Source organism: Capsicum annuum, chromosome 6 (genome assembly GCF_002878395.1).
Source record: "Capsicum annuum cultivar UCD-10X-F1 chromosome 6, UCD10Xv1.1, whole genome shotgun sequence".
In the NCBI taxonomy this organism is placed as follows: domain Eukaryota; kingdom Viridiplantae; phylum Streptophyta; class Magnoliopsida; order Solanales; family Solanaceae; genus Capsicum; species Capsicum annuum.
The window spans coordinates 216,924,497-216,937,777 of NC_061116.1; the positions used below are offsets into that span (position 1 = coordinate 216,924,497).

The window sequence follows — 13,281 nt, forward strand, 5'->3', positions numbered from 1 at the left end:
TCATATTACGGACACCTAGAACCCTTAAACATGAATCCAACATGAGTCTACTGTTACAATAGAACATTTATCTGGTGCTGCCGATAATGGATCTGTTTAAACAGATTACTCTTGTATTGCATTCATGTTCGCGTGTAAACTATTGTTGAAAAAATAAAACACTAGCAGTTACCCAGATTCAACTAAAAAGCATAATCTGACTTACCAAAGTCTCCTCTCAAGTAAATTTCAAAGTTGAAAGTGGTTTACGAAATAAAATTTGACATAAGAATTTGCTCAAAGAGCAGCAGTTGGGGTAACAACAACAACAACAACAATGGTCAATAAGAAGAATATGAAGTTGATAATGAAGTATAAGATGATGATAATGAATCAGAACATGATGAATAAAGTAACAGCAACAATGAACAACAAATATCGCGGAGAGAGAGAAAATAACAACGGATGAGGAGAGAGAGAAAATAACAACGGATGAGGAGAGAGAAAAAGACGTCTTTTTTTCCTTCGTTCCCTGTTATATATTAACTAACATTTGAATCAAAGTGTAAATTTAAAAACTTGTGGGTTATTTTGAAATTTTTCAAACTTTCTTAAACCATAATGAAGTAATTGTCACTTCTACTCAATTATTAAGACTTGTGTCACCTACACCTCATTTTAAAACTCTTTTGTCACCTGTGGTCCAAACTCCCACATGATGTATAGTTAATTCTCCATTACTCCACACACCATTATGGATATAACTCTCACACCCTTTAACCTCCTTCATAATGTTCTTGTTTAATACTATTATTCTGACAACCTCTTGCATGCCTCTATAAGGGTTCATATTGGATACACTTGAAGAACTGAAACACTGGAAAGATTTGTATATTTGATACTTGGAAGAAAGAAAAGCTCTCATCTCTTGTCTTGTCTCCTTATTTTCTTGTTTACTTATTTTTCATGTTGCTATTGCTTAGATTAATTTTTACACTAAAAACTATTTTTTTAAATGGGTGTGTCAAGTGTTTAGGGGCAACTAATACGAAATGGAGGAAGTAAGTATGAAAAAATTATTTAAAAGAAAAGAAATAATAAAGAAAGAAAAAGTTACCTAGTTTTTACCAAAAATATTTTAGGACATTGCATTAACAACTCAAACTTTATATTAAGAGAAAAAGTTTCAACAACAATGTCAAGTTAATGAATTACAAATAAATGTCTAGCATCTTATTAACTAGTATTTATCTTTACTTTTATTAATTATCATATTAATATGTGAAGTTAAATGTTATGTCTCTTTTGAAAATACTATACCACAAACAACTAATATGCAAGAGAAAAAAAGAATTAAAATTATTATAATATTATTTTTATATGTATGTGTACAAGTCTCATATTAAAATTTGGCTTTACGCCACTAATTTTATTGAGACGCCTTTAGAGAATCATTTCAGAATAACACGCTTCAGTCTCAGAAACCTCAAAATCGCTTGAACTTTCAGTTCGACATTGGATGAGCTTGGAATCTCAGTCATTTCCACACTGATTTCATCCTCAGACAAGCGTATTCTGAGGTCACACTTCTCGAGATAGGGATGTGAGATAATATATGGAGTGAGTTATTTTTTTCAAAAGAATAAACATAGAATTCGTGGTTAGGTAGGAATATACTTGATTTGCCCCATTTAATTCAAATACAGAATGACATATAAATGTGTTTAAATTGGTTTTCCCATACATATAAATGTGTTTAAATTGGTTTTCCATCTCCACTCAACGATGTAGCTGTAGATACAATTTACATAGACGATCAGAATTCAGAGGTTTAGATCTAATTTACATAGATGATTAGAGGTTCGGATGACCATAATCAAGTTATAACATCGTGAATTAACAATGTGGTTGTATAGCTTCATAGGAATGTTTGAGTTGCATCGACCATAGATTTCTCCTCATTATCGTTTCAAACACTTTATAATCTCGTATTGTTTACCATTACTTTTAATTCTCAAAGTTGAACTCTCTTTGGTTACAATTTGCACCTATTAATCTTCTAGTAACACTGGAATTGGATTGTAGTTAAACACAAGTCCTGTGGGTTCAACATTCGGCTTGAAAGGGCTACTTTAATACTTGCACGACCACATACACATCCGTGTGCAGTAGAACCGCACCAAGTTTTTGACGTCGTTACCGGGAACATGAAAATTGGCAACTTTTTTATTTTTGTAAGTGCAGACGTTGAGACGCCCTTGGGCCTGTGACTCTTAAGGGCATGATCTAGTTAAAAGTTTTCTTTTTTACCCACTTGATTACCATATTTGTGCGTTTACTGTTCAATGATGTTGATTTGCGACCCAAAAGTTCCACATTAAGCTAAAGGGTTTCCTAACAAATACTTCATTTTGTAACCAGCAAAGCTATTAGTGTATGCAAGTATGGAATATTAATACAGTGTGTTGATATTCAAGTGAAAGCTAATTCCATACATATCACCTGTGGCGGAACTAGGATTTTTATTGAGGGAGTTTAGAAGTAAACATACGGACTAGTCGAAGGGGATTCAACATCTACTATATATACAAAAAAATATTTTTGATCGTGTAAAAATAGTATAAAAATAGTATAATTTTCCGTTGAAGGGGATCCTGATTACAAGGTGGATCCGCCATTGCATATCACCATTCCATATTTCCAACAAAATGTATAACAAACAGTGGCGGAGCCACCTTTACTTCAGGGGTTCATCCAAACCCCTTCAACGAAAAATTATACTGTTTTTATAGTACTATTTTTACATGATTAAAAATATTTTTTATGCATATGTAATAGATGTTAAACTCTCTTCGACTAATTCGTATATATACTTCTGAACCCCTCAATAAAAATCCTGACTCCGCTACTGATAACAATATACCAATATTAGTACATATCAACAAATAAAGTGGTAGGGTCTTGGGAACGGTAGTAGAGCGTAGAATACCAGCATTTCCTATTAAAAAATTAAATACAATTGACAACACTTGGAACATGTAGTTTCCAAAAAAGATTGATAAATAGATGCATTTCTTTTTTGTTTGAATTTAATACATGCCATTAGGGATTGGTCCCCAATAAACTGGCTTGTTTTAACTTTCTAACAATAAAGAATCTCCTATTTGGCTATATCCCTCTGTATGGAGATCCCTTTGGATCTCCTGTATATACTCTCCAAAAAGGGCAGTTCGGTTCGGGGAAGGGCCCCACCACAAGGGTGTATCGTACGCAGCCTTACCTTGCATTTCTACTAGAAGCTATTTCCAAGACTTGAACCCGTGACCTCCTGGTTACATGGCAGCAACTTTACCGGTTACTCCAAGGCTCCCCTTCCCTATATATACTCTCTAATCATCTTATCAATCTGTACAATTCTCTAATCTCTAAACTAATCAACTGTCATTTGACTTACTGAACTAAGATTAGTATCAGCCTTGGCTTCTTTAACTGTGCCTAATTCTAGCATATCTACTGTTGAAGAATGAGGCTTGATAGAAGTATCGAAGTTGTGATGATGATTCTGTTCGTGATATGCTTGGAATGTCCACACAAGGACTAACGCGACCATCACTACCGAGAGGAAAGCAAGTCCGCCCCATGTCATATGCGCGTTTTTCTTTAATGGTTCGCTGTGTTTGTCTAGGATATCTGAGAATGAATCATACACTGTGTTACATTCTGCTAGGCTTTCCATTCCGGGGTACACATCCAGTAACCTTTTTAGAGCAGTTGTGTATGCCTCGATGTTATTGTAGTCCCTACGCGAGATCAAGACTCCTCCTTTGCAGTTTGTATCGGTGCAAGTCGACATCTTGATTATCTTCATACAAGAAGAGAAAGTTCCATCATATCAAAGGTAAAGAAAAAACTAATAACAGTAACTATGTGGGAAGGAAACTGTAAATCATAGGCCTTTGAGCTATACCCGAGGGAGGTCTCCTATCTTGATTGCGCTAGATGGACAGTTCTGATCAGGCTTGTAGTTATAGTCAGGTGGACCGGAGAATGGGTTGCAAATTTGTGCTACGTTTCCATAATCTGTAGATAGCGCTCTATTTATCTGCGTGATGGAAGAGTATTTGTTGTGATACTAATCCGATAAAGTCACATGGGAAACGACAAAAGGAAAATAAGTTTAAATTTCAAATTTACCGTGTGCACTACTCGATGAATCCCTTCACTGACATTATATAGGATAGATTCTGCAGAGAGTAATTCATCACAGGGGAGGACTGAACTCAAGCTATTGTTGTAGGGATTTATCTGAAAACTTTCAAGAGCTGTGCATGCATCCCGAGCAAAGCTGAAAACAAAAAAAGACGCACTTTGATCATAAGTATATGATCCAAAGCCATACAATTTTGAGTTAAACTAGACAATTGAGAGAATACAGATTGTTTGCATACCTAGCAATGAAGAAATATGCTCCAAAAAGTAACCAGCAAAAAACTGTAAAGGTCCAACAGGCTGCAATGAGCCTGCATAGATCGACACGACTATTGCTTCAGAATGTTGCTACTATATATTGGTACAAGCTCAAGAACTAGAAGTGTCGAAATATACAGATTTGCACCATTGATGTGATATACTTACATGTAAAGAGTTCTTCTATATTTGAGGATTCCAGATACTGCAACGAAAAAGATTTCAACTTTAGTCTGAATTAGAATATCTTCATAGTTTTTGAAAAATAGTAAGCAAATTCAAGGTGGATTTTTGTTAAGTCACCTGTTAGGGCAATCAAAGCGACCAAATTGAGTGAAATAATCAGTGTAGTTACTACGTACCTGCCAGCAAAAAGTAAGTATATAAGCATGTCAGCGTTTTTCATCCGAGAAAAAAACTTATCATGCTTGCGAATCAGTCTAGTTGAACTCACTGCGCTTTAAATCCTGGAAAAACCTCTGATGATCTAAGGGGTAGGTGCAGAAGAGAAAGACTTACACTATCTCGAGGACTTTCTGGATTAAACGCCTATTCTTCATGGCTTCCCTATGTATATCATCAGCGTGTCTGTCAAGACTATTAGAGGTGGGAACGAGGAAATGAGAAGCCTGATGGCCTATATCAGTATGCGCTAAGTCGGTGTTCATCTCTCTCAAGGCTCTAGTAGTAGCGTATATAGTCTCTGATGCGCCATCTGCTGTATCAATGATGATGTCCACTACTCTATCCGCTCTTGAACGAAGTTTCGCATTCCCTCCTAGTACCAGGCCTGTAGCTGTTCTGCAATGATAATGAAAGTATCTCAATTTTTTGAACATTCCACAATGAACAAAACAACGTCATTGGAGGATGCAGTATATAAAATTTGGGGGCCGAATGAATGGGAAGACCCTCCCTACAAAAGGAGACTCCATTCATAAGGCTCGAACTAGAGACCACTCGTTAAGTATAGTGGAATACTTACCATATCACCACAACCCAAGTATAAGAAAACCTTAGATTAATTTCTTAAATGATTATTTGACTTAAACATACAATTTTCTTAGCAGCTAATGCATATACAGACACTCAAACTTGGCCTCGGCTAGCAAGTAAGCATTCTTACTTTGAAAGCGCACATCCAGACACCTCAACTTGGTTTCGACTGACAACTAAGCACTCCAACCCATCCTCACCGTGTCTCGTGGACGCCGGACACGCTGACGTGGTACATAAATTTTGGAAGTGTCGAGATGATCATTTTATAGCAGTAAAATCACAAAACTCGAGGAATATAATGAGGTAACTTACATAGCTAAAATTGTCAAGAAAATAGCTGAGAGGGTAAGCCAGAGATAACAGTGTTTATAAAAAGTTGATCTCTTCTTAAACTCTCTATCTTTTCTTTTACAGCAGTAGGTTGAAGCTAGGAGAAACAATCCATATCCTAAGCCACACAAGAGCCACAGCACTGCAATGACATATCCATATATACCTGTAAAAATGGTGGACTGCACCAAAAAAAAAAGTTGAAATTTAGTGTTTGAAATTAGTTTTAATCCTATTAACGCGTCCACACAAAACATATTTACAAGCAAGTCTTCTTAAAATCATACGATTTGTAATCTTTAAAAACGAGCGGTTAAAAAAGTGACATGCTAGTATAAAAATTTCTTACACTGACGATGATGTACGCAAAATGAATAAATAAAGAAATTATTATATGGTAGGATGAAAACTCACACTCGAATAGTGTTTATTTGTAATGTCAAATCCTCCTTTGTATTTCTTGAAATTGTCCAAAGGATCTATTCTCACCGTATAATCTGACTGATAGGTTTCTGAACCATAATCTAATTCAACTAATCTTCTCTCTGCATAATCAACAAGTCAGTTTATCAATTAAGGGCATCAATGAATGAATGTTAAGCTTTAAAAATCATACAACACAATATTTCTTAGCAATAAGCTTCATTTGTAGTAGCTTCAATTAGGTAGAATTTTATAAATATATGTAACAAATGCAACGCGTCATTTAATAACAACATATATACTGCATTATTCCTACATTGATATGCTACGTTTATGTATAATTTGATTCTTGTGAACTTATAAGTAATGCTTTGCTAATAATTCTCATAAAAAGTACTAGAAACAAGGACAACATTTTATCTTCTAAGCAACTTCATGCACATCCTTAAAAGAATTAATGGGGTTCTATTTTATTTATTTCTTAAATATACTTTGTACTTGTCCCATGCTTTCCCTCGATTTTTTTTTTAAAAAATAGTCATTGACTATAGCATTTGAAACTTTAATGACTATTTTTCAAATACATAAATCGAAAAGTGACTAATAAACACTATTTTCTCGGAATAACATATTTTATGGCTCTACAAGGCCATTAAAGAACTAGTACTAATCCGCCATACAACCAAAGTAAAAACAAAAAATTAATCCAACAAAAGAATATATATAAAATTAATTTAAAAACGTTAGGTCAAGTTCAGATTCCAACTAAAACAAAAATATTAGGTGATTTCCTTCCGTCTATCCTAACCTTGGTGGATAAAGTTTTTTGATATATACTGTTGGTGGAGGTGATAGGTATCTCATGGAATCGGTCGAGATGCACGAAAGTCGACTCAAACACCACAGTTATAAAAAAAAAAAAAAAAAAGGAAAGAGAATTGGTGGTTACCTGATCCAGCTGATAATCCTTCAAGATTAATGAAGTTAAGTGGGAGGAGGAGAGCAAATAATAGCAGAGTTATAGCCACTTTCCCCCTATGCATAAACTCCATATTCTAACCTATCAAGAAACACAAAGACTATAACTAAATTATTAGGATACTCTTCTGTCATTCAAATTACATTATTTTATATTTTTAATTTAAAAAAAAAAAAAAAAATAAATAAATAAATCATTTAGTTCTGTTATCTTGAAGTAAAAATGTGATACAGCTGGAGTTAAAGAGTCTAGATAAGCAAGTTTTAAAAGATAATCAGCTATTTATAGAAAAATATTAGTTAGAATTACTAATGACGACAACAGCAAAACAATAACAATAACAGCGGCAGAGCCAAGATTTTTTAGTTTATGAGTTCTGAATGATAATTATCTTTTTAACTGTGAGTTATGAAAAGATTATTTGTAGAAAGACAAACATTTAAGTCAAGATTATTGCAAATACAAACATTTAAGTCATAGATTACTTGTACAAATACAAATATTTAAGTCAAAATTATAAAGTTCTGCCGAAGCCATAACTACTAAGTACTACACTATCTCCACCCCTGCATGACAATTAATAATAACATCTGTTTGATATTAAGTAGTACACAAATCACTAATCTCAAATTTATTTTCAATCCATCAAGGTAAACTACATTGATATTTAACGAAAAATTTACATTGTCAATGTATATAATACTAATAAATCTATCCAGCCCCAACGTACCCTAAGAAAAACAGATTAAACAGACAATGATAAATGTATATTAATCAACATACCTTGTAGATTGTAAATAGTTGCAGAAGATATAAATGGATGAAGGCGAAAAAAATAATTCTATTTAAAATAGGAGGTGAATGTGCACTTGGAATTCTAAATGAAGACAAAAAGGCACTATTGTATGAACACTTTTAATCTTAGAATATATTAGTTGGCCTATTACTTGGCACATCCATTAAAGAAAAATATTTATTAATTTTGTTAAAAAATATGAAATGGGTCTAACTCAAAATCATTTTAGTATATCAAAATTCTTCATGTCACTTTTAAAAAAAAAAAAAATTCGTTTAGCCTAATCTTATTTTTATGGTTTTGATGGATATTAAAAGTAAATATAATTATTTTGAAAATACTATGATTCAATTAAATATTAATGACATCATTTTAATTAAGGAAATAATCAATTACAAATCAAGTGACATATATAGAAAAGATTATTGCGATAAAAAAAATCATATAATAAATAATAGTTGATAAGAGAGAATCTATATTACATGATAAAAATATAATGATTTAGCTTAAATAGTGTAAATCAGGATGATAGCATAATCAATTAGCAATTGAGAGACATATTTGAAAAGAAAAAAATTTGAATTGAGAAAAAATATTTTAATTTGAATGGAAAGATGTAAAATTTTGAATTCAAACAAACGAAAATTGAATTGATAGGTAAGTACATTCTTAGAATTAATCATATAATATTTTTCCTAAATTAAGACAATTATTAATTAATATTTTCTAGAAATATGAGACACAACTAATTTTAGTATATTCAACAGGTATAATCAACTCAATTGTTTCCTTTTCTTACATGTTTCTTTCTATGTAGAGAAAAAATGTGCATTGAGATTAAAATTTTACATTTTGTAAGATAAAAATCTTGTAAATTAACTATTAATCTACTTTACTTTTTTCATATATTTTCCTTCCTTACTTAATCCCCTCAACTAATACGTTTTATATAACTTTTGCAATGGCTTACTTTAATATTCACTTTTATTTATATTTATATATGTTCTACTGTTTTGCATAGAAAAAAATTAGAAGAAATGAAATGTGAGGTATTGTTTGAATTTATTTTTTTTAATGTGTGTTTGCCCTGAATATTTTTAAATATGTGAAATGTTTGTTCTAACTGTTGACATATAACGCCTCTCTCGATTCAAGCAATTACATTAAGATAGTTTTTGTTTTTTTTTTTTTGTTTAAGTATAATACCAAGGGACAAATACAAACACTAGCAAGTAAGGTAGTACTTTTTTGATATAAATATACATTTTTCTTATGAAAGTAATTCATATTTTCTTATTATAAAATGATTTTAGTCTTCTCCTTATTTTTGTTTTTATCTTGCATCTTTATTTTTGATTACTTCAATTATTTGAATATTTGCATATTGCTTTTCACAAGTAAATTTAATTTTCTTTTAAAATTTTGCAGTTGTTAATGCAGATGACCCCACTAAGACTATAAACGAGGATATTATATTTTTGTCAAATTTTAATGTGTTGAAAGCCAATAAATTTTATTATTTTTTATCTATATGGCCGGTATTATTTTTTATTTGATTGTAAAGTTTTAATATTTTTTCTAAAAAATTAAAAATTATCAATCATTAATTTATGGAAGAAAAATTTAAAAATTATCATAATTTTTATTCATATTTGTATAAAGGAAAAAGATCTTCAAAGCACACTAAAACTTACTTTCTAGCATTATCTTTTAGTATTTACAAATTACAATAATTACAATATGTATTGTTTTTGTGGATTATGCTTTGATTTTCATTAATTTTAATTTGTCTAATATTCTTCTTAAATATGATAATATTGACTTGGTAATCCAACTATAATAAGCAATAAATGGAGAAGAAAATAAATTTTATTTGAAATCTTTTTTTGACATATTAATTTTCTTAAATACTATTTAAAATGGGTTATATCACATATTAGTTGATAACTACATATATCAATATCATCTTTTTATATCCGAAAACCTAATTTCTTATGTTTACATTTTCAAATTTGATAAGAAGTTATATTTGTGATAACACTATATTACATTTTAGTATGTAATATGATAGAATTTTGGTGTTGATTAAATTGGTAAGAACAACTATTTTTATATATTGTCAAAAAGGAATAAACTTTTTTGCATATGAAAAATATTTCATTGCATGTTATGTGACGATATAATAAAACTGATAGTTGAAATGTGGTTTCAAAAAATTTTAAAACAACAAAGCAAAATTAGATTATTTAGAATCAAGAGGAGTCCTCGGGTATAATGAAGAAGAAAAAGTATTTGTCAAATAAGAGAGGAAGATTGTATCAAAAGATAAAAAATTAAAAATTAGTTGAATAGTCTGAAATAAGACAGTGATATTTATATAAATGTAAATTAATTACTTTATTAAGAGTAAAATGATATGTTTAACATTAAATTATTGTTAAATATTAAGAAAAATATTGTCATTTTTTATTGATGAAATAAAAAGTATATCACATAAATTGAAACTATGGACCATAGGCTAAGTTAGATGTTGTGATTAAAATTGTGATCACATACCAATATCAAGAAGCTAACTTAATACCATAAATATCAAGGAGTTTAAAAAATAATTAAAACACTTAAAAAATAGATCATCAATAAGTTAAACTATATGACACGAGTTGAAAATAATACCGAAAGATAAGAATTCTTGAGTTATTTCATTATTAAAATTCAAAATTTTATGAAGAAAACAAAAGAAATAGATATTTGGTGATTAATTGGTAAAAAATCATATCATGAGTAATTGATAATGTAAAAATTAAAACTACGAAGTTAAAGTTCTTAAGGAATAATCTTATTTTGGGAACTAAAATTAAGACGACAATTAAAAATTTATTAAAGTAATGTGAATTAATGTACTCAATTAGCATATTATAATATGATATAATTTATATATTTTTAATATTATCCGTGCAATGCGCGGATATTAATACTAGTATCATATTATAAGATAATGTAATCCTTATTCATTATGAACAGAACTGAAATAAACCTTTTTTCTATTTTCCTTCTTGTTTTAAGTCTAACTAACTTTTAAAAAGCTTAACCAACCAAGACAAAGGTTCTTTTTTCTTTTTCTTTTATGAAAGAATATTCTTGTATTAAAAGTTCGTTTCCGATCAAATTGATTTGTACGTAATTTAGTACTACTTTATGCGTCTAACAATACTTGCCACTTGACATATATATTAAAAAATAATAAATAGTAGGAATAATTTTATTATATCACTATTTAAATATAATAAATTAAAAATACATTAAATAATGAATAATATTTAATAACAATGATGAAATGAATAGAAAAGAATAAATTGTTCAAACTAAATAATCAGGGTTAATTCGGAAGGGAAAGTGCACCTCACTTTCACATTTAGTTTCTACATTTTGTACTACGTAAAAATATTCTATCTTTTTTTTTTTTTTAATTATAAAATATTCTATCATTTTCTATAAAACAAACTGAAAAATCCTTCAATTATAAAGAGGTAGATTTATAATCTAAACCTTATGTATTCAAAATTTAATGAAGACTTCAAACATAAATAACTGGATTTTAATTTTAAAACGTGTACATATTTAATGATTCATAACATAAATATAGGATTTAAAACTTTCTTAGAGTAGTTTTATTAAATACACCCTCCGTTTCGTTATAATTGTCTTCTTGTTAAAAAAAATAAAATTGATTCAATTTAGATTCATTTATGAAATCAAGAGAATTTTATTATGTTCTATCAACTACATAAAGTGTATATATTCAAATCTATAACTTCAAACATAATTAATAAGGTTAGTTTAGTAAAATAAATTCTTTATAAATATTTTCTTATAAAAGCAAATGTCAAGTCAACAACGATCTACTATTTTGAAACGAAGAAAGTAGCTAATTACTCTCTGGAACGCCAGCTTTTTGCGTGTGAAGTATTCCGTGCGTCTTTAACATCGTACTACTTGTCATTCTTACGAAAAAGTAAACGTCTTAAAATATTTTTCATTTTAGAAGTTTAAGGTAAAATAATTACTCATTTATCTTTATTTTCTCCTTAATCGTAATTGTTTTTGAAAACTACAAGCGTCAATGGCAATACAATAGAAACACAATAGAATAAATAATTACACAAAGAAGACTCAAAGTCAGTAATATTGAGTAATTATTCTTGAAGACTACATACGCTTTAGTAGAGTAAATATTTAATGAAGAGATTAAGATATAAATACGGATAAATTAAAATAGTCAAAAAGTCTTTCTGATTAATGTTTTTCTTAAAAGATATGTAAAAGAGAAACACGACAGATAATTTGAGAAGAAGGTACCAATTATTCTAGAGAAATGAAATAAATGGAAACAAACACAATAGCAAATAATTCTTACCAGATAGTTTTGCAGTTTGTTCAAGGCTTCTTCTACACAAAAGCTCATCTCAGTGGAAACTCATAGTCATATTTAATTTATTCATCTACAAAAAAATTCCAGGTTTTTATACAGACTTTCATAAGAAAAAGAGGAATTGAGTTTCTCATGAAGAGGAAAGGTCAGTAAACCAAATGGTCTTTTCATTATTAGTACTCCCTCTGTCTCATATTAATTGAACTCTTTTTATTTTGTACGATGCTTAAGAAATCGCTAATGGAATGATCAATTTCACTATTATATCCTTTATCAATATTAATGAACAACAAAATAATTTGTTTAAACTTTCAAAGAGTATCGTTGGAGCAAAATAAAAAAAAATCGTTAAGAATTAATTAGGGACATTTATTTTTAGTCTACATGCATAGAGCAGCCCCTCTAATTCTTCAACCCCCTTGTGTCTACTTTGTATAGACATAATCTAGAATTTTCAACTTAATTAGTTAAGTCGCTTTTTTGGACAATTATGAAAACAAATACGAAATATCATCCAAAGATATTACTTATATGGGATTATATATAAAGAACTTGGCGTATTAAACTTGCATAAATGTTTTTTTCAACAGTGTGATGACTGAATAGTATATCAATAACAGTTCATATAAAATAAGCCCAATATTTTCCTTATAACTCGAATGCTGCACAATTTTGAATAAACATTGATAGTTGCAGGACCTACGTATCTTGTACATGTGTCTATTTTCAGAAGGTACAAGGAGATTAGCACATCAAGTTCCAGAAATACAAAAGCAATGGTGGATAGAGTTACTATCTGTGCTAATTTTTGTGGATAGAGATGTACCTTTAGCCGAGGTGGAAGGTGACAGACATCTCGAAAAAATTAGTCGAATTTCA

The 13,281-nt window shown here is 29.9% G+C and overlaps 1 protein-coding gene across 2 annotated transcripts; it reads right to left on the reverse strand.

Annotated features, from left to right (window-relative positions):
* Positions 1–3,021: 3,021 nt before the first annotated feature.
* Positions 3,022–12,537, reverse strand: LOC107874677. Of its 2 annotated transcripts, none has more exons than XM_047413995.1 (11): positions 12,388–12,537; positions 7,148–7,277; positions 6,190–6,320; positions 5,758–5,957; positions 4,966–5,247; positions 4,750–4,808; positions 4,615–4,651; positions 4,428–4,499; positions 4,174–4,324; positions 3,947–4,081; positions 3,022–3,841 (listed from the first exon to the last, which is right to left on the reverse strand). In XM_047413995.1, exons 2-11 carry the CDS (start codon positions 7,248–7,250, stop codon positions 3,410–3,412), a joined length of 1,602 nt encoding a protein of 533 aa, XP_047269951.1. In that variant the 5' UTR covers positions 7,251–7,277; positions 12,388–12,537; the 3' UTR covers positions 3,022–3,409. The 2 variants fall into 2 exon arrangements, with proteins under 2 accessions (XP_047269951.1, XP_016576919.2); XM_016721433.2 differs by having other exon boundaries at positions 7,148–7,258; positions 12,388–12,527.
* Between the last annotated feature and the right edge of the window lie 744 nt (positions 12,538–13,281).

Bases quoted from the DNA above. Each gene is read 5' to 3' on its own strand.
- LOC107874677 (XM_047413995.1), bottom strand. From the start codon at position 7,250: ATGGAGTTTATGCATAGGGGGAAAGTGGCTATAACTCTGCTATTATTT. The intron at 5,958-6,189 runs GTGAGTTTTCAT...TTTTTGGTGCAG, and splicing joins CAAATAAACACTATTCGAGT to TCCACCATTTTTACAGGTAT. The intron at 3,842-3,946 runs GTATAGCTCAAA...TCTTGTATGAAG, and splicing joins AGATAGGAGACCTCCCTCGG to ATAATCAAGATGTCGACTTG.